Below are 22,291 nucleotides of genomic sequence, written 5' to 3'. Positions count from 1 at the left end.
GCTACCATCTACACAAGGGCAATGCATTAGTTGTATTTCTGCAGATCTTATACCCTTGAGTCATACTCAAGACGTGGAGGTCACTCAGCTTGATTATGTCCTTGATGTTACTGTCATATACAAAGAGTCATGACCAGGGAGGCTTATCCCAACATGGTGACCTTTGCAAGCTTTGGTCCACCAGCACAGAACAGAGACCTGTGTATAGAGGGATGTCCACTCCTAAGTGAATTCATTCAAAATTCAACAGCATAAACGGAATTGATGTGGACATCAAAGAGAGTGAGGGCCTCTGGAGAGGTGCTTTTGAAGTCAAACATAATGGCAAAGCACCAGCTGAAATGCAGCCCCTCACTGCATGGTGTTATGAAGTGACTCACCCTTCTGGCTGCTGCAAAGCATTCTTCATGGCTTTGATTTGCTGGAAGTGACAGGACATATCAGTGGCTAACACCATCTCAATCACCAGAGCTCTGAATTCCCTTTTGGATGGCATCATGATGAGAGAAGCAAGGAAAAAGAAATATAAAAAACAGCATCAGACATGCTCCAGGTTCTTTTGTTGTCTATCTGCAAATTATTGACAGCTTTTCTGCCTTTGCATGTCACTCTTTCCATTATCGCTCTTTCCAGGAGCAGGAGGAAGATCAATGATTTTCTACAAACACAGGAGTGGGAGGGCTGCAAATTAAGCCAGGTGGCTAATCCTTCCTAAAAGAAATCCTAGACCTTTGTGAAGAGAGTATTAGCACTAGCATTCCCTTTTCAAGTAAACACAGACTTCTTGGATTGATTTCTTTTATAGGGCATTCTTAGAAGGAAGCAAAAAGATTGTTTAAAACCTTGAAACCTTTAGTTCACCTAAAATCAGGTGAACTTTTGAGCCTGGATGTCTATCCAGTTGACTAAAACTGATCAATAGCTATTAATATTATTAAAGGAAAAACAGAATGTTAAAAACATTTCCTTGTAAATATACTGTATACATACATTTGATACCTTTGAGAACCTGCATTGCTTCCTTGATATTACTCATTCAAACTATTCCTTTATGTATTTTTGTTAAACAAACATTTTAGGATGTGCTCGAAATTCCTTTGAAGTCAGTGTAGATGTCCTAGACATTTTAAAATATCGGAACTCTCTGCTCTAGCATACAATGTAAATTTCTTTTCTGTTTCTCTCAGTTCATACACCCATGGGTTAACAGAGGAAGAACAGTCCAAAGTTACCATACCAGCTCAGGATTTGGGAGATTCAGAAATGGGTAAGTTTTCATTTAAAAATAAAAGTTGTCATTCTTCTTTTCATGAATCTTTCATGAAGGACATGGTCTATTTTGAGCATGTCTCTCTTGCCTCTGGTGGTTGTACTCAAGTTCCAGCCCCAGGCCACCAGTGCATAGAGACCCAGGACCTCTGTGCTTACCCAGTCCCATGGGTGTCACGTAACGTGGCCTCCCAGTTCTGTACACACATTAAGATTGCATCTGCTGGCCTCACTCTACCTACAGCATACCCACCTCATTCTTCCCACCCTTATGTACGTGCACTTGGGTAGCCAACAGCATTCAAGGAAACGATACGGTGGCTGAAAACCAAATTAGTTTAAATTTATGGGGATCTTATTTTTTGCCAATCCTGGTCAGTTCCCTGGTTTGGTGCATTCCCAGCAGCAAAAACCTTTCTGTCAATACAAGCAAAAGGAACCAGACAAGATAGGAGAAACTGTTTCTTTTTGCAGCAGTGCTGCAGACAGCAGCTTAAAACACTTGTGGAACAAGGACCCAAGGACCTGAACTCCCACAGCTGGAGAGAAAGCAGATTCACTCCAAACCAGAGACAAAATGAAAGCCAGTGTGGGCTGAAATGCAAGTGTGATCTATCACAGACAAGATTACAACACCAAAATATTAATTTAATGGGGAAACCAATACATCCTCACTAGACACACACACATCTATAAAGCTTATACTTTTCCACAAGGTTGTCAGAAATTTCAGTGCTCCAGAAGAACTTGAAAATATTTTAAATATTGTGGTTTTGCAAGCAGCCTGATAAATTAGAGGAACTTGTATTAAAATCAAGATGTCTAAATGTCTTTCTACAAAGGTCAAGGGTTTATGGTACAAAAATGCAACCATGTTGTTGTGGTTTAACCTGGCCGGCAGCTAAACACCACACAGCCATTCACTCACCCTTCCCCCTCCCTCTCTGGGATGAGGGAGAGAAATGGGAAAGTGAAGCCTGTGAGTTGAGATAAAGACAGTTTATTAAGACTGGAAAATAATAATAACAATAATAATAATAATAGTACTACTAATAATAATGTGTACGAAACAAGTGATGCACAATGCAATTGCTCACCACCCACTGACCGATGCCCAGTCTGTCCCCGAGCAGCCAGCGCCCCACCCCGGCTAGCCAGTCCTGTATATTGTTTAGCATGACGCCAGATGGTATGGAATACCCCTTTGGCCAGTTTGGGTCAGCTGTCCTGGGTCTGTCCCCTCCCAGCTCTTGCTGCACCCCTAGCCTGCCCGCTGGCAGGACAGAGCGAGAAGCTGAAAAGTCCTTGGCTTGGTGTAAGCACTGCTCTGCAACAATTAAAACATCAGCACGTTATCAGCACTCTTCTCATCCTAATCCAAAACATAGCACCCTACCAGCTACTAGGAGGAAAATTAACTCTGTCCTAACTGAAAGTAGGACATATATGAAAGTGGTCACTAGGACTATTAGAATATTGACGGCTTGGAAATGGGTTTTCTCGCAGTTCACCTCAACTGAAGATCTCTTGTGGACTCAAAGTCTGCTTTACAGATCTGGCTGTGTTGCTTCTCTAACCAATTAAGGATTTGAATATTTCTTATTATATTTTCATGTTTCATCTTGTGGTAGAGATACATTTCTCTGAGGCCAGAGGCCAGGAGCCAGGGAGTTACTATGTTCTCATAACCTACCACTAAGAAAAAGTTCTAAATTACCAAATTTGAAAATAAATTCTAAGATAACTTGTCCATGCCTTTTAACAGCCCCTGTAGAATTAGGGAAAGATACGATAATGTTGAGAGAGCAAGGTCAGGAAAAGCAATTGGAGAAGACGAAAACCTGGACTGAATTTCCTGTTTCATTACTGTCACACACTGGGGAGTAATTCGTCCTATGGCCAATATCAGAGCTTTGATTTTTTGTTTTCTAACCAAGGTCCCGCAGATGATATGCATGAAGACATGGTATCTGGCACAGTTGCATAAGCACATACAGTTTTATGGTATCTTTACTACTGATTGCTGAGATAGATAGACTCTGGATGACTTGACATCTAAATATTTCCAAGCCTTGCATTGATCTCCATCTGGAACATATCTTTATTTGCTTTTTAGAATAATTACTTCACACCCTTACCTTTTTTGCTTTAGAGAACATTACATCGTTGGATTTGTCTTTGTATTCTAGCAAATGTATTCTAGCAAAGCACTCGCATCCCCATGCATTCACGGGAAAAGGAAAAGAAAAAGACAGTTTTAGATCACCTGATCTCTATGCTATGAACCAACAGGAATATCTCCTTTGGGGAGGCATTTTGCCCAGTTTGCCCAGTTGAAGTCTTGATTCTCATGGAAATTAATGGATGAAGGAAAAACACTACCTTCAACGAAATATTTTCAATGGCTGATATTCGCTAAAGGTATAACACCCAGAATAAGCATGTGGCCATGCTGGATACATAAAAATTTTTTACAAGAAAACTGTGTGATTATGCAACCAATCACCTGCTATTTATTTACAAAAGAAAGCTCTGACCCAAGTTGTCTTCAGTCAGAACCATTCAAGGTTTCTCACTGCAATCTCCAAAGGAATAAACACTGATTGACAAATAGAGCTCAAAATTATCTAAGAGACAAAATCTCAAGCAGCTTTACTGACAAAATCAGAATTGCATGAAAGCTGTACTTCCCGAAGCTGTACTCTGATACAGCATTAAGGAGCTAAACATTTTCCAGGTGCCTTTTTAATCCTGTACTTGACAGCAAAGGGCTTGCACACTCTGTTTCAATAAATTGCATGGAAATTATTAACAATGAAATACACTGCCAGAAAATACATCTATAACAGTATCTTAGAAAGCATCTGTTTGCTTTGCAGTTTAGTTTCTTAATTCACTGTGATCTGTTTTTGTTATAGTTTCTTCATTTACTTGTTGATGACTTGCACAAATGGGATTCATCACATGAGGCAACCGAACTGACTTTCAAATATTTAATAAGGAGCATAGGTTTTTTAAAATGGAGAGTAAAATATTGTTTAGGTACTAATAAGCATTCATCTCTTTTCTGCTTGACTGTAGCCCAAAAGATCTCTTTCAGTCTCATCTGCTTTCCCTCAAAACCTGTGCACATTTCTTTTCCAACTGTGAAATATAGGTCTAATTTTCTACATTTATTTCCTGAAAATGCATTCCTTAACTAGATGACTGAATACCACAAAACTGATGAAACCCACATATACCTCTAGGATTGTGAAATGTGCTGATCATCAGATCTTCTCTTATTAATACTGTCAAAATATAATGAGAGCTTAGTTCAAAACAGCACTTAAGAATTTGCTTTCCAAGGGCCATCACTTGGACTTTTTGCTGAAAGTGATTTATCAGGTATGTCTACAAAAATAAAATTAAATGTAGATATGCTTTAACAGTTTCCCAAAGCGTCCTTTCATGTTTGGGGTCCTATTGGTACTGAGAGACTTATTTTTGAGTACCAGTCTGAGAAACTGTGGGCTTCTTGTTTTTTTTTCTCAGCACCATAGATCCTGCTGATGTCAACTGATATTTCCAATGCTTCCCAAATGTTTGCCTATGGGATTTCAAACTGGCATGCAAAAGCAAAGGCACATAACAATCATAACATTTTGGCATTAGAGCACATCAATATAATGGTCTTTATTCTGCAGCTGTTGCTCGTTCAGCAGCTACAAAATAATACAGCCCTATTTGAGAGAGAACAAATAAGCAATCTAAACCACTCAATATTTTTGTTCAGGCGGTTAGAGTATTTCTTAAAAAGCAGACATATTAATCTTTGAAACTTTAGGTCTAAACATATAGCTCAACAGAATACACATTTTGACACTAGGGAATTAATGAGAAACATCTGAAGCTAGTTTTGATTCAACCACAAGCAGTTTAAAGCTGCAAAGCAGACTGTTTTCCTAAAGACAGTGTCTATGCAATGAAGCATTCTCAAGCAGCTGCTCTGTTGATCCTTGTAGACAGTGGCTCTAAGGCTGCTGTTTCTAGTCAGTTCCTTGCGTTTCCCTCGCCAACATAAAAGGAAGCAGCAATTTGCTGCCAATATTTGACAAGGCATTACCAACTGTAGCTAAAATAAAAAATAAAAAATTAGATTTTTAACACCTCAATGCAGATTTTTTTTTTTTAAGTTCCTGCTTGCTGCCCACCATGAGACTATTTTCTATACTGGGGGGTAGGATTTCTCAAGCCGCTCCCCCACAACACTCCCATTGATTGAAACCAGACACTTAAGTTCCTGAATCTTTTTCCCGGCGCTCAGCTACAGGATTATGTCACCATCCACAAGTCAAAATAAACAGGAAATTCAGGAGAAAGTCATTAGGAAGCAGAGCCTTCACTAACCAGTTGACTAGAAGCCAAGACTCTGAGAAAGGCTAATTTCCCCTCATTTCCAATAGGTAAGATGAACTGACTGCTCAGCACTGTATCACATTTAAGTGTATGCAGGAGACATCATGCTTTATGTAAGATCCCACAAGTCACTTTCCCTCCTATGAGAAAGACCACGGAGCAGGATTCTTCCTGTCTGTCAGATTGGGCTATTTTTAATGTACCATCCTCTGGAGTTCAAAATTCCCCATAAAGGCAGAAAGTTCCCTCATCGGTTTCAACTGTCTGCTATTAGAAAACAAATCATGGACTGATTTTGGCACATAAATCATATGTTGCATGAAGCTTGTTTTAAATTATAGCTTCTTACATCACGTTGGCATATATAGTATGCTGATTTATGCTTCTTGGACTTTATTCTTATTTCCATTAAGGCCCATTTATAATTTCCAAGCAGGGGGTGTCTAAGTAGATAGAGGTTATATTTATGCTTTTGCATGAACAAACAGTTGTATACCTCTTCACTAATTTATAAACAGATGCGTATAAAGGGTGTCTCTGTGAACTGCTGAAATTACATGGGAGTCAAATTGTATATTATTATTCACCGTCACAAAATCTAGTCTTACTGCTATCTGAGGTAAAAAACAAATGCAGAAATAAGCAAGACAAACACTTTTTAAAGCTTTTTTTTTTTTCTCTTAGTAATAGAAATACTAATGTACAATATACAGCGACGCATATTGCTCTTCAAACAAGGCAATAACAGACTATGGTGATGTTACAACGTTCCAAAGCAGACACCATGTTCATTTTTACCTCCAGTCATCCTTTGAGAGATTAGACAAAATATTCATCTCTTCATCATCTTGCAAAAGACGATATGCTGCACTAACATGGTGATTTTCAAGCACAGACCGGTCATTATATAGAATGGCTGAGTCTGACCTGGGATTTAAAAGAAGACATAGGAAAAGTTATCACAGAATCACAGAATTGTCTAGATTGGAAGAGACCTCCAAGATCACCTAGTCCAACCTCTGACCTAACACTAACAAGTCCTCCCCTAAATCATATCACTAAGCTCTACATCTAAACATCTTTTAAAGACCTCCAGGGATGGTGACTCAACCACTTCCCTGAGCAGCCCATTCCAATGCCTAACAACCCTTTCAGTAAAGAAGTTCCTCCTAATAGCCAACCTAAACCTCCCCCCTGGCGCAACTTTAGCCCATTCCCCCTTGTCCTGTCACCAGGCACGTGGGAGAATAGACCAACCCCCACCTCGCTACAGCCTCCTTTAATGTACCTGTAGAGTGTGATAAGGTCGCCCCTGAGCCTCCTCTTCTCCAAGCTGTACAATCCCAGCTCCCTCAGCCGCTCCTCGTAAGACTTGTTCTCCAGACCCCTCGCCAGCTTCGTTGCCCTTCTCTGGACTCGCTCGAGCACCTCCATGTCCTCCTTGTAGCGAGGGGCCCAAAACTGAACACAGTACTCGAGGTGCAGCCTCACCAGAGCCGAGTACAGGGGGACAATCACTTCCCTAGTCCTGCTGGCCACACTGCTTCTTATACAAGCCAGGATGCTGTTGGCCTTCTTGGCCACCTGAGCACACTGCTGGCTCATATTCAGCTATCAACCAATACTCCCAGGTCCTTTTCTGCCAGGCAGCTTTCCAACCACTCATCTCCCAGCCTGTAGCTCTGCTTGGGGTTGTTACGCCCCAGGTGCAGGACCCGGCACTTGGCCTTGTTGAACTTCATACAGTTGGCCTCAGCCCATCCGTCCAGCCTATCCAGATCCTCCTGCAGAGCCTTCCTACCCTCGAGCAGATCGACACATGCACCTAACTTGGTGTCATCTGCAAACTTACTGAGAGTGAAAGAAGTTATGCTTCTTCCCTGTCTAAAGTGTCTCACATTCAAAAGTTTTTCTTTGATCAGCCACAGAGGTTAGTTCCTATAGCACAGATACAAGCATTTCAAGAGCACTTTTAATACTTTGTCGTTGCTATTCAGTAAAAAAACAAAACCAAACCAAAACAAAAAACTAAAGATCAAAATTCACCACAAAATCTATTTCATCAGCCGAGACTCACCCAGTCTTTTTATTATATGCTTAAGAAAAAGTTACTGAGAGCTTTCTGACTGAGAGAGAGACATAAATTTAGGGTTGAATCATGAGGCTCATTTCCAGCTCTTGCGTATGGTGCTCTCAAATCGAAGCCAGAGTATACCCAGGTAAGTAATTGTGAGATGCACTCCTATATTGTTTCCATAATAGTAAGTCGGCTATAAGCAAGATATAGCTGAACAGCTTTCTGTTATCTGTGCACTAGGCTCTGCTGTACAGAAGGCCAAACGCCAGTGGGATAGAATAAGACCAAAGCTACTTCACACCTTAATTTTAAGCTCCAGGGCATGGATCTGAATGGCTAAACTGGTCTGAAGACAAAGTGCTTGCTGGAAGTTAATGGCAACAGGAAGTGAATATGATTTGTTATAGTCCCCACTCAGTTCTGCTTCCCAGAGAGCTGTGTAAATTTTTCTCCCCTGACATCTCACACCCTCTGTTATTCAGTGTTACAAAAATTAAATTACCACTGTCCTTCCCTGAACTTTTCTATAGCTATTTTCTATTTGGGAAATACAGCATATCCCTAATTCTTGCATGCATGAAGCTGTAAGCAGTAGAGTGAAGCTTACCCCAGAACAGAGACAGAAACTTGTTTCAGTGTACCTAAGCTTTCCCGAGCATATGTATGATCTACCCTAGCAACCTTTGCATATCTGGGATACACAGCATGATTCAACTAACATACTCCAGCTATCTAATTTAGGGTAAGATGCAGTGCATGTTAGAAATATCGAAGTATGCCATGTCAGTCAAGGACATCTAGACAGTTTATCATTGCAACCAATTATTCTTTAGGAATTTACAAAGATTTTAAAATGAGTGCAATAATTTATTACCTGAAGAGGTAATAGTAAACATATCCCCTTTTGCAGGTATGGTTTTCCACTAAGTAAAAATAGTATGCGTAGTACTGGTGTTCACTGATGAATACAGATATCAGTGAACCCTTGAACTATAGTATCTCCTCTAAAACTATACCTTCAATGAAAGACATCAGTCTGTACAGCAATCAGTCCTCAGCAACTTTACACAGAAACATTTAGGGACCTTCCTTTTTCCTGATTACTAGTACGGAACAATGCTCAGGAACCTAGAATACTCAAATATTTTCAATTGAATGCTTGTAAGAGAAAATTAAATGTAGCCTAAGGAAACAAACATTCCTCCTGAACCACTTGAAGGCAAAGGCTTCTGCACTTTTCTGTGTGGCTATGCTGTTATTCTCCAAAAATTTCCCCTTCTATTTCACAACCCTTCATCATGATTTATGATGGCCTCACCGTGTCTGGATGTGAAAGTTGTTGGTAGTTCCCGTGTGTTCATAGTCATGGATGGCAGCTGCGAAGATCATAGCGAAGATCTCCAACTCTGTCAGCCAGTGCTGAAAAGAAATTACAGAGCAATCAGATAAGCTGTCATTTTCCCAGGCATTAAGGCTTTTGTCTTTTAAGGCAAGTTATCCCCTGCTGACAGTCAATGCTGCACATCATTGCCTTTCCCCTGCAGCCTGCCAGCTGTTTTAAAGCATACTTCTCTGGCTGATACACCAAAGCTGAACCAGTGTTTTTCCTGAAGCTTCATCTAAGTAAATTGAACTACAGCAAAATAATTTCAGGAACTAATAAGTCTTAAGACAAAGGCTTAAGACAGAATGAGGGAAAAGAGTTGCCCTTCTTAAAAAGCAACATGTAAGGATGAGAGGGAAAGGTCAATTTTTTTTCAAGAAAAACTGGATGATATATATACAGGTATGCACATACCACCAAGGTATGTATTTGCAGCTCAGTTGACCTTTGCAACAGTCTCAAATACAGAAGAATGTCACTTATCTCCACTAACTAGAGGAGTCATTGTCAATCACTGAATCATGAGGAGGACAGGGAACACAGCCTCACAAGATGTACAACTTGTTATTTATTTATCATTCACAGAAACATCTGAGAAAGCCCTAAGGTTTTTTTTTGTTTGTTTTGTTTTTTCCCGTAATTGCCTAGCTGAAGTCTTAGTTTTCAAAGCTATTGTCACTTTCATCTTAGATTTCTAAATGACTCAGATGCTTTTAATAATTTTCCTCTGAGTCAATCAGCCTTTTTATTTCTGTTTTTCCACTGGTAACAATGCAAGGAGTGCTGTTAGGATCAAGTACCTCAGAGACAAAGGCTCTAGATACTGTAGATACTGTAAATATTTGTATGAAATGCTCCTACAATTTGGAGAAAACCCTTACCACAGTGGTTGCCAAACATTTTTTAACAGCACACTGTCAACCTGTAAATATTTTGACTGAAATTCACATAGAAACTGTCTTTTAATTCAAAGCCCATTAAAGGCAGAATTGTTTTGTAAATCCATTCTAGACATCTGCTGTAGCTCAGGGACAACCACCAGTCTGTTAACCACATGCAGGGGAAGCACAGATAACTGTGGGGCTCTGCACACAGCTACCTGTCCAGCTCTTCTCCTGCCTTTATCTCTGCATAGCCCTAGCAATCATAACACTTTCTCTCTCTCTCTCTTTTTTTTTTTTTTTTTACTTATTTGTCATCTTCATGCCTGGAACAGCCCCAGCCCCTCTGCTGGAGATAGCCCCAAACATCAATGGCTGTGCAGCTGGAGAATGAAGCTCGTCTCAGCTTTAAAGACCTCCTTATATTAAATATGTGGTTTGAAGTTACTTTCCAGAGATATTTTGCACAATGACACTGACCATCATCAAGGTAGATCTTGAATTGCTTTTTACTTTTTTTTAATTATTTTTGAGAAGTTTGAGGGTAAAGAGATCAAGAAATGAGCAGACAGAGAAACTAAAGTACTTTCTCCTTTTTTACACAATTGGTCAAGGACAGGAACAAACAGTGCTGGTAGTGGAGAAATAACCATCATGCTTCTATTTTCAAGTGTGAACTGTGAATAAGGAATGCTTTACAGCTGATAGAACATAATTTCAACTTTCAAGCACCAAACTTCTGACAACTACACCAGGGGAAAAAAAAACCACAAAACTAGGGTTTCCAGGCTTCACACATAGACTCAAACTTCATTTTCTCAGCCATGTTCTACCATTTTCCAAGTGGAGATAGTCCACATGATAGACAAAAATCAGGCAGACCCACTCAGGGACTGGCAGAGCAAATCCACAATAAGCAAGTAGAACCACTACAGGACACATACCCAGCTGGTCTAATGCATCCACTTTGGACCTTCTGGGCATCATCTGACAAGTCGCACTCCAGCAGGGTCTTATGACCCAAGCTTTAAAATGGCACCAAGGCAATGAGCTCTGTGCTTCATTCTGTCTCCTTCCTTAATCTCTTAAGGCACATATACGAAAAGTGCAAACTTGCATGCTCTATCAAAGCATCATTTGCTGAACAATATCAGGGTAATGTAAGTTTTCAATAGGGTGTAATACACCTGAGGAGCCGTTTTAAATATCATAACAGTATTTGAGGAAGGCAGCTCAGAATACAGACTGAGATTACAGTTGGAAACTGTGGATAATTAATAAGTTTGGGAAAGCAGCACAAAGTCAAAATAGATTTGTGAGTAATATGAGAAAAATAGCAGGCAAACAATTGGAACCTTTTAGTTCCTTTTTTCTGCAACAACCTTGTAAGGAAAAGCAAACAAGATGGCAAAGAGCCTGCAGAGAACGGAAGTAATCTCCATCAAAGTCATGATATTACCCTGTACTAGTCTGTAATTGACTTCATCTTGCAGAACAGAGCACTACTGTTAAAGAACAAAGACATGAAGAATGACTGAGAAAGCAGCAGGATACTGTTACAGGTGAAGAGAGCAAGGAAATGTGAAAGTTTTTGATTTCTAAAGGGCTGACAAAGTCAATCCAGAACGAAACCTTCAACAACGATGGAAGGGTGGGGAGAAAGGCGTGAAAGAACAAGTATCGGCTTCCAGAATGGGAACAAAAAAAGTGTAATGAGGCATGATTGTCTTTCACAAACATATAATAGATATGAAGAATTAGCTACTAAGGGAAGTCATTGGCATGTAAATAAAAGGACTGATGCATGCAGAAAGAAAAAGGAAGAGGAAAGACTAGCGTTTCCAAATCTAACAAAATGAATGGAATGTATTGCCAAGAAAAAGCGGCAAAGCAAAGACAGCAATAATTAGCCTAGTTCCTTGCACTGAGTTTATGGCCCCTTGTTCCAAAGCATTTACCATTTTCAGAGCCCATAAGCTTATGATGATCTGGTTATTAACCACAGTAGTGCAGAGGAGAGGAGGATCTCACTTCTCTTTGCTACAAACAGATGTGACATAAATCTTGCCCTTCTGCAGTTTTACAGGTGTTCTGTATGAAACATTCTTATGTAATTCTTGACAGTATCAAAGAAAGAATTGTCAGCTTTAACTTTTGCACCACATTTGTACCCACTTGAATCCACCTGTCTGTATTCAACAAAAAAAAATCATATGGCAATTCCTAATAACAATAAAGATTAATCAGAAAATAATACCAAATAAAATGCTGATCACACCTGAACATCTGAGTTAAAGGAAAGTAGCTCTTGGAACTTGTTCCTACCATTCGTGCTTCTGTAATAATCCTCTAGGAGAAAAACATCAGACTAATTCCAAATTCATTATGTCTATGATGGAACCCAAAACGTTCTCCTTCACACGTCTGGCTATACCTAATTCATTCCAAGGCATCATCCTGAGCAAGAAAATAACAGGAAAACTACAGAGATTTCAGGCACTGTATGTGATTAGAAGGAAAGAAGATTTTTACTTGAAAAGAAAGCAGATGAAAAAAAAAAAAAAAGACTGGAACTAAATTGTTGAGAGAACTTGTAAATAACACGAAACGTGAGAGAGGAAAATGAACAGTATAAAGACAAACCACAAAATTGTTTCTTCCCTTTGACACTAGAACAAATGACTGCTATGTAAACTATTTAAGTTTGAAAAAAAGTACTTTTTTACATTGCAAATAATAAGCTAAGAAGGTAAATGAGGGCATCGTTTCTATTTTCTTTTATGGTTTTTTCTTTTATGATTTTTTTAATGATCATCTTTTATGATTTTTTAATTGTTAAACCAAAGGTCCCAACATGCTCTCTGACATCAAAGTCTTGCTTTCCAGCCTGTCCAAATTCCTTGCATACATATTGTGAAAGTCATGAACTGAACAACTGTTTACCCTAGAGGAAGGAGAAGATATTGATATGAGAAAATTCTGGAAAGAGGAAAATGTCCCCTACCTTTCTTTAGCATGTATGAACATACTACATATGTTTGTAAGAAGTACCCTGCTGTGAGCAGGAGATTGGGATAGATGACCTCCAGAGCTCATTTCCAAACAACACTAATCTACTCACATTGAGATGGGCTGTATCCTGTGGGGAGAAGGGAGAAGTAAGAGAAGAAAGAAGAAGGAAGAAGAAGGAAGAAGAAGGAAGAAGAAGGAAGAAGAAGGAAGAAGAAGGAAGAAGAAGGAAGAAGAAGGAAGAAGAAGGAAGAAGAAGGAAGAAGAAGGAAGAAGAAGGAAGAAGAAGGAAGAAGAAGGAGAAGAAAAGAGGCAAAAAAAGAATTCTAGCAAGGGAAGCAAAGCTGAAATGTTATTGTTGTCATGCAGTGCTGCAAGTCCCTTGTTCCTGGTAGCAGGAGAGTGCTTTCCTATTGTGCTACATTAGATGCTAAACCAAATGCGACATATCATTTGGCTGTGGGAACAGCTAGTGCATGGGATTATTCCTGGGAAACAGCTGACAATTCACTACAGCCTCCAGAGTGCAACTCCACCATAACAGCAGTCTTGTATAGCAGTCTTGGCTAAACAGACCCCAGAAACTTTTTGCAAGATATGTTGCCACTGAGGTGCTATTAGGCTATATTTAATGATGCTAATATTGCAGAAGGCCAGCTAATATTTTACATGACATACTTTCAGAATGATCTGTCTTTAATCTGGGCTAACACCTTTGTTTCAGAGAAGCATTGTGTATAAAAGCAGAGGAAAAGCAAGTAGACTGAAATAGTTTAATCTTCATTAACTTTAAGAAAATATATTCTCCAATCTCCAAGAAGAAATGAGGTAAGAGAAGAGGCTGTACTTGTTCCAAAAGTCTGCTCACTGCTATGAAACTGCACAACTATAGCACTGAATACATAGACTTTATACATATTATTATTGACATATGGTGAAGAGGCAACTCTCACTTCCAGTGTTATCAGTGGGATTATAAAGACATAGATCCCCTTGATATTTCTGAAATATCCTCTTCTTCCTCAATGATTCAAGCCCAGTCTTACATTCAGGAAGGAGTTCAATGGAGAATCAAAGTTATTTGACTGAAATAGTACTTGCTGTGAGTTATTCATTAAATAACTTGACTGAAGAAAAATAATCCAAGCCTTTAAAAAAAGTAATCTAAATTTATACCCAAGAAAAGAACAAATAATGTAATCCGGGGGAAACAAGAAGCTGAAGACCAGAGAACACCAAGAGAGGTGGTGTCAGGAAAACAAGTAATGAAATACAAGTCGGAAGGCAAACGACTGGAACCAGTCAAGAAAAAGGGAGGCATTAGGATCACCTGTATCCATGAAAGGGTAAAGGCTGCAGGTCTGGCAGCACAGTCTGCACTGTCTACCTCAGTGGCAGCTGATACCTCCACCCAGGCAAAGCTTCTGAGGGATGAGGCTGCAGTGCAGACTTCTGACTGCTGGAAGTGCTTAGATTTTTTTCCCTGGGGCAGGGGCAGGGACAGGCAGCAGACCTGCCTGCAAAAGGTGCGGAGGACCTCCTGCACCAGGTGGCCAAGCTGCAGGAGGCAGTGAGAAGGTGGCGTATTATCAGGGAGACTGAGGAGGAGTTAAGACAGCTGGATCCCAGCACAGTCTGCAGTGAACCCACAGCCCATGGCCAAACAGCCCAAAACTCCCTCGGCAGCACTCACAAAAGGGAGAGGGACCAATAACACCACAGGGTGGAGGCTGGCAATAGCAAGGACCAGCAGGAGAAAGTCTTCCCCCAAAGCCTGAGGTGCCTTTACAGACCTGCTTCACCCCTCTGCAGACTTAAAAGGAAAGACCTGCTGCAGGATGGGTGGAGCTGAGTAAGGCCCAGTCTGCTCCCTGCATAATAACAACTAGTCCAGCTAAGAAAAGGCAAAGGGTGACAGTGGTAGGACACTCTATTCTGAGAGGTATGGAGACACCCATCTGCTGACCTGATCTGCTCTTGAGGGAAGTCTGCTGCTTACCAGGGGCTTGCATCAGGGATGTTACCAAGAGACTGGCAAGCTGTGTACAGCCTAAGGACTATTATCCACTGTTGCTATTTCATGTGGGCACCAGTAATGGAGCCAGGAGCAGTCTGAGGCGTGTCAAGAGAGATTAAAGAGCTCTGGCAGCAGCAATAAGAGACTCAGGAGCACAGGTAATTTTTTTCATCAGTCTTCCTGGTCAAAGGGAAGGGGATTGAAAGTGCCAGTTGAATCTGGCAGATGATTGCACAACTGGTGCCACAGACAGGGTTTCGGCTACTTAGACCATGGGACTCACTTTGAGAAACCTGGTCTGCTGTGGGTTGATGGGATCCACCTGTCAGAGGAGGGAAAGAGTATCTTCGGTCATAGGCTTGCCAAGCTGATGAAGAGGGCTTTAAATTGGAGTTGCCAGGGAAGGGAAACCTCAGTCCATCCCGTTCCTCCCAGTTTGATGGCAGCATCAGTAATAGATGCCCATAACCTGGAAGAGGGTCACAGGTCAGCAGAAGACAACCTGAAGAACAGCACAAAGGAATTCCAGCCACTCCAGTAAGTCAGCTTCATCAGGGGCGCAACTTAAATGTCTCCACACTAACTCACATAGTATAGGGAATAAACAAGAGAAGTTAGAAATGTACGCATGCCTGCAGAACTATGTGGTGATTTTACCCATGTGGGCAGCTGAGCTCCACAACAACTACTCTCTCACTCCCCCTCCTCAAAGGGAAAGGGGGAGAAAACACGATGAAAGGGCTCAAGGGTTGAGATAAGGACAGGGAGATCACTCACCAATTATCACAGGCCAGACAGACTCGGTATAGGGAGGTTGATGTAATTTATTGCCTGTCGCTAACAGACTAGAACAGTAAGAAACTAAAAGCAAACTAAAAGCACCTTCCCCCCGTCTTCCCCCCGAGCGGCACAGGGGAACGGGGACTGGGGGCTGTGGTCAGTCCCTGATGCTTGTATCCACCGCTACCTCATGGTCACTGTCTGCCCCTGCTCCACATGGGGTCCCTCCCCTGGAGGGGAACTGATCCTGCAGGGGCTGCCCACAGGCAGCAGCTCTTCAAGAACTGCTCCCACATGGGTCTGTACCATGGGGTCCAACCATCAGGAGCAAGCTGCTCCAACATGGGTCACCCACAGGTCGACAAGGGTCAACCCATCCTGCAGACCTAGCACAGTGCTCCAGAGCCTGCAGGGTCCCCATCCTCTCCAGTTTATCCAAACTTGACTGAGCTTGACAGAATCTAACCCACAGAACTGTCAACCAGTCCTCTAAACATGCGGTCCACACCAGGGGCCTTCACAAAACAGCAGGAGCCAAAGGGAGCAAAGAAGCCATGAAGTAACAGAGGAGACGCTTGCCCCTGTGAGTCCACAGGACAGCTTAACAGTCAGTATGACCTCCTGCATCTCTGCAAGTTGTGGAAGCAAAACCCTGAAACCAGCCAGGAAAACGGGGGGCGTTGGGATCACCTACAACCATAGCAGCACAGGCACAGCAAGCCTTCACCAGAAACACCAACACCACTGGCTTAGATGTTCTTAGTTCAACAACAGTCTTCACAATTTCTTGGCACACTATTTGTAATTTATTCACAGTGCAGGAAACAGAAACACCTCCCTTTCCTATTTACCTGATGTTAGGCTCTGAACACTTTCCCACTGCTCGAGATGCACAGGAATCAGCTGATGGCGGACAGAAAATTATGCACCCCTGCCACTTCCCCATAAACTCTCCTCCTACCAAGACCTCCCTTGCAGAGATCAAATCTGTCCTAACTACTTATCTAGAGGTATGGTTGATCTCCATCTCGTCTGTCTGCAGGGCCATGGAGGGACTGTCCTTCTCTTAAGCCACGTGCTTTGTAGCTGAGGGGAGAACAGGCTGAGGACACCAGCCCCCAGTTGGCCTTCCCATACTCAGACAGGACAATCCCACCACCACCAGGCCCCAGAAACCTCGCAGGCCCTCCAACCGACCCATCCTGTGGACCTAGCACAATGCCCCAGAGGAGGCCAGGCCCTCTCCTTTCTACACCTCACCCTTGGGGATCGGGGAAGAAGTGATGCCACCTATTCATGCTCCAGTGGTGGCGTAAATGGGACAAAAAAGGAGGGCTCACAAAATACTTGAAACTCAACAGTTTTTTATTGATTGTGTATCCCTTGGCCACGTGCAGGGTTCTGTCATGCTTTGACCTCTCTCTACTACTGTTGGCCACCAGGGAGGCTCCACTTGCAGGCAGCTGCGGGCTACTGGAGAACCACGACCCTCCTGGAACACTCTTGTCACTGCTACCTCATGGAAAGGGATGCCAGGCACAGGATGAATGGGGGGCTGGAGACCCCACAGGTCTCTGTGCCCCAGGGGAAGACATTCTCCCTGGCAAGCAAAATGGCACAGGGGAGACGTCCCCAGGAAGGGGCTCTCAGCACCCCCGTCCTTTCTCCTCCTTCAAAACTGGGGCTACTCTCAGGCCATCTTAGGCCCTAACTCCCAACACTGCCACATTTTGCTCACAATGGGACAGTGTCAGAATCACGTTGCCATGGCCTCCTGATGTCACAAGCCACCGCACTGCCTTGTCTTCCAAGCCCTACAAGTAGGGGGACCCTGTGGCCAGACTGTCAGTCGCTGAGCGGCTAGGGCCTCTGACACCAAGAGCTCTTGGTAGAAGGAGGCCCAGCATAGCAGGTGGCAGTTTTGCGTGAGCTACGTAAGTCACAGATCTTCCACTGAGGAAGAATGAATCCTCCACCCCAGAAGAAGCCGCGGCTTGTGGGGAAGAGATGTGCAGTGGAGCCAATGGATGTGGATGTGCCTGGGAGTGACGTGGAGCCCATGGAGGTGAATCTACCTCTACATGAAGAACATCCAATGGAAGTGGATCCACCTCCATCAGGGCTGACCAGCCACCACACCATTGTGCGCAGGCAGCCTGTCAACAGACAGCATCTGAGCTGTCACAGGAGCGCTAGGGGCTCTCCATATCCCACCAAACGGCGCGCTCCACTCAGGCATTGACCATCAGGCAGTTTTTCATCAGCCAAGAGAGCCCCGGGTCCAGGAACATCTCGCGGACTCCCAGGGAACATCTGACTCCTGGCAACTCTTCAAGCCAAGGCTTGGAGGAGCCCTCCTTTGCCATCCCCCACTCCAGCACCTCCCATAGAGCTGGCATCTCCTCTGCGCTGAGCCCTGAGGAAGAGGAGAGGACAGGGACTGGTGTTGTCTGAGCTGCTGCGCCAGGGGCAACGGGAGGAGCTTGTCGGAGGGCCCCCAGGCTCCCTGGGGCCTCCAGGATGTGCCAAAGAAGCTACAGAGGCAGCTGTTCCTTTGGAGAAGCAGAAGACCTCCATTCCAACAGGAAGAAGTGCTGGACTTCAGCACTGAGGTCCACTGTAGATGCTTCATTAGGACTTTTTGTCAGGAGTGGAAAATGGACAGTTCACAATAACTATACAAAATGGTAATAATAAAAAAGCAAAACCAACAAAACAACATAACCAAGAATAAAAGAAAAAACAAACCAGTAAGTGCCTCCCTCTGTTTTTTTGGAACTTTGGAGTCTGCTTGTGGACTCCTGTGTCCCCTTCTGGTCTCCCCAGTACAGGGAAAACATTGCTGTATGTCACAAGGGCCCAGCCCAGGTCCTCAAAGCTGGGGAGGGGTCAAGGCACAAGGCATCCAAGGGCAAACTGAGGGACCTGCCTTTGGTCTGCATTAACCAAAAAGGGCTCGGGGTGCTCATGAATATTGACTACAGATGCCTACTGGGAGCGTGGAAGACTATCATGCCTGACTTTGTTCACAGGCACTCAGTGGTGAAAAGATGAGAGGCACCAGGCCCATGCTGGAGGATGGACAACTCCAAGCTAAGCAAAGGGAAAAGATCGTCCCTGTGAGGGTGCTCAGGCATGGAACCCCTGCCTGGAGCCTGTGGGGTCTCCATCCTCTCCAGTTTATCCAAATTTGACTGAGCTTGACAGAATCTAACCCACAAAACCATCAACCAGTCCTCTAAACATGTGGTCCACACTTTCTCAAAACAGCAGGAGCCAAAGGAAGCAAAGAAACCATGAAATAGCTGAGAGGAGACACTTGCCTCCATGAGTCCACAGGACAGCTTAACAGTCAGTATGACTTCCTGCTTCATCTCTGCAAGTTGTGAAAGCAAAACCCTGAAACTAGCCAGGAAAACAGGGGGTGTTGGGATCACCTGCAACCACGGCAGCACAGGCACAGCAAGCCATCACCAGAAACACCAACCCAACCAGCTTAGTTTTTCCTGTAGACTGTTCAACAACAGTCTTCACAATTTCTTGACATTAGGACTTTTTTTCAAGTGTGGACATTAAAAAAATTAAAATAACTATACAATATAATCATAATAAAAAAGCAAATACAAGAAAACAAAGCAAACAAAACTCATTGAGTGTTCCCTATTATCTACTCTTCCAAATGCATGGGTCAGGAAATTTCTGAGCCACCCACTGAAACCAAACCGTAATGTTTGATAGCCATTCCAGAATCTATCTTCCTTTAATTTGTCTGGTACTTCTTCAAACTTTTTTTTTTTTTTTTTGGTCTTGATAACTACTTTGGGAACATATTGTATGCATAAGTATTTCTGTTTAAGACTTCTGCCCATTCCTGTCATTCTTGTCAAACATCAGCTGTCCTTAGGTTTCTTTGTAAGCAAGTTCAGAGGGTTTTGGTGTAGGAATTGGATGGAGATCATCTTCTCTAAATACAGCTCTTGTCAACCCCAGGTAAGTGGAGTGAATTGTCCTTTGGAGGTTACTGCCTTGCTCCCTTAAGTAAGAAGAAAGCATAGACAATTTGCTTCTACACATTAAGTGAAATGAATCCCAGCAAAATTGACGTGCCAGACTCACCCAGGCATCCACTCATTCACAGACTCTGTGGCAGAGTGGAGAATTGAGCTTGGGTTTTTCTCCCATTCTCTCTCAGAACAGTTAAAAGAGTTATCCATATTCACACCCAACTTCTTTTTTCTAAATAATCCTAATTCTCTACTTTTATTAGTAAAGCCATATCAAATTAAGTTTTTCTACAGTGCAAATGGGCTCTACTGTGGATAATCATAATCTCCTTACTGAACAAAAACTGCTGTAATCTCATTACATGTTCAGAATGCCAACTCCTGTACTTACCACTACGCCTGTCTTGAAAAGGAGGTAATGGACTGTCTGTGTCACATCTGCGGCATGCATTAGGTTGTGATAAGGATTTTTGTGTTTGCTGTACCCAACCTCCAGAGCTTCCACAAAGGACACCAGGGCAGAAATGGGGATCTGAGAAAAGTAGTACAGAATTAAAAATGAAATAAGCACCTGTAATTGCTAGCATTTGGATGGAACTATTTTTATAAGAGGCCCCAAAGAGCAGTTTATACTTCACAAATAAATAGCATCCTAAAACATCTTAAATAGGCACTGGAGAGAGAAAGTGAATCAAGTTCACTTCCTCCAACTGGCTTTCCCATCTCTAATTACGTTATGGATGATGAATCATTCACACACATAAACACACACTGGTCAGTACACTATGCAATGCCGTTTGGAGCGCACATGCAGTACATAAAGTAACAGAGTACTTGATTGATTGCCCCCAGAGAAATATTTCTGTTTAGGACACAAGTGTCTGTCTGTTCCCCTCACAACCCTCTGGTATATATCACTGCTTTACTATCCACATTCCAGATTTTGCAATTAAATACATCATATAGCAAGTCTGAGATTCTCTATTAAGAAGAGTATCATTTATCAAACCTCTGTTTTTTCGTTGCCAAATCCAGCCTGTCCATACTATGGGCTTGCCATACTTTTTAACTCCAGGAGTATAACCATACACACTAGAGAAAATTAAATTCAGGAGATTTCTATGGAGGAGACTACATAGGTGGTGTCAGCTGCATATATATGCAACTAGCAGCATGGATTCTCCAATGCTTTCCTCAAACTGTAAATACCCTACACTTTCATATTGCTATAGTTAGAGTTTCACAGTTATTTTCCTCTTGGGTATGTATCAAGGGCTGATGTAATTCTCAATTATCATCTTCAAACATTTCTCATCAGACATGGGCAGTTCATGAAGTACAGGAGTCAGAGAAATGTAAACATTTTCAGTTAAAGCGAGTGGGAACACCCAGAGAAAGTGTCAATGGAGGTAAGGTTAATGGAATATTTGGGTGGGGAGAATGGTAAAGATTTAAGAGCAATACTTCTGTGATCCAATTGTAAGCCTGTTCAAAGTTGGAGTAAAAGATATGTAGCATTTGAGACTAACAAGCCAAGCTCTCATTTTTTGTTTGCATGCTTGAGATTGCCAAGAATCTCAGGAGAACGGCATCATCATTACCACAGGATCAAGTGTAGTAGATTTCATGGGGATGCTGTTTGGAGCCCTACCCACTACATGGTGTCCTACTGCAATCTACTTAAATAACATTTTGCCCTGGTTACTGCAAAAAAAGGTTATACTAACCTTTTAAGGGAAACAACAGTGAACACAAAGCCTTCATATACACCTTCAAATACAGCTAAAATAATTGCATTCTGAATGGAACAAGCAGAATAAGAATGAAATTCAAGAAAATGCAAAATGGAAAAAGAAACCCATCTTACAACTACTGACCTTGAAACGGTTTATCAGATCATAGCGTGTGAGAAGTTCATAGAAAATGAATTTCAGTGCATGATCCCCACTGGCATCATTTAATGCAAATACATCGAAGGACCACTTGTCTACATTCTGCAAGAATGAGTAGAAAAGACAGTTAATATGGTCATTCTTTTTACCATCATAGTTCCATTTCTATCACTTTATATCTACAAATGGTGGATGAGAGAGGGGATGTAAGTGTATAGCTTTTCTTTTTAAAAACTTTCTCAGTTTCATTTAACTAATGCAGAGTTTAATTTACTCATCAGTATTGTATGACTCATGTTTAAGAAGCTTCCATTCAGAACACTTATGTTGCTTGTTTATTCTAATCACAGTGATTCACCATATCAGAATTTAATTGGCAACAGCTGAATGCAGAAAGAATCTTGTTTTGCTTTCGTAACTGAAACATTGGGATGGCCATAGTGTGGCCCATGGTCATATTTTCACCACTTGCTACACAGTCAACCAAAATAATAAATATCTAGAAGAACTATCTTGCTAGACTCAAAGAGTAACTTAGCTCCTTGAGATCTGAATATGAATGCTGTGATTATTGCAGCTT

General features: G+C 42.1%; 1 protein-coding gene across 27 annotated transcripts in view; it reads right to left on the bottom strand.

The window, feature by feature from the left end:
* Positions 1 to 22,291, bottom strand: part of PDE1C (phosphodiesterase 1C) — a 388,068-nt gene that overhangs the window by 56,141 nt on the left and 309,636 nt on the right. For all 27 annotated transcript variants that reach the window (XM_083822144.1, XM_083822164.1, XM_083822155.1 and 24 more), the window contains 5 exons: positions 21,697 to 21,813; positions 20,211 to 20,351; positions 9,063 to 9,163; positions 6,466 to 6,594; positions 381 to 482 (listed from right to left, as the gene is read on the bottom strand). In XM_083822144.1, coding sequence (XP_083678270.1) covers positions 381 to 482; positions 6,466 to 6,594; positions 9,063 to 9,163; positions 20,211 to 20,351; positions 21,697 to 21,813 — 590 coding nt within the window. The remainder of the gene's footprint in view (positions 1 to 380; positions 483 to 6,465; positions 6,595 to 9,062; positions 9,164 to 20,210; positions 20,352 to 21,696; positions 21,814 to 22,291) is intronic.

This window comes from Anser anser (assembly GCF_964211835.1).
Source record: "Anser anser genome assembly, chromosome: 2".
NCBI classification, from domain to species: domain Eukaryota; kingdom Metazoa; phylum Chordata; class Aves; order Anseriformes; family Anatidae; genus Anser; species Anser anser.
Note: the sequence above shows the minus strand (reverse complement) of the source record. Positions and strands in the feature narration are given on the sequence as shown.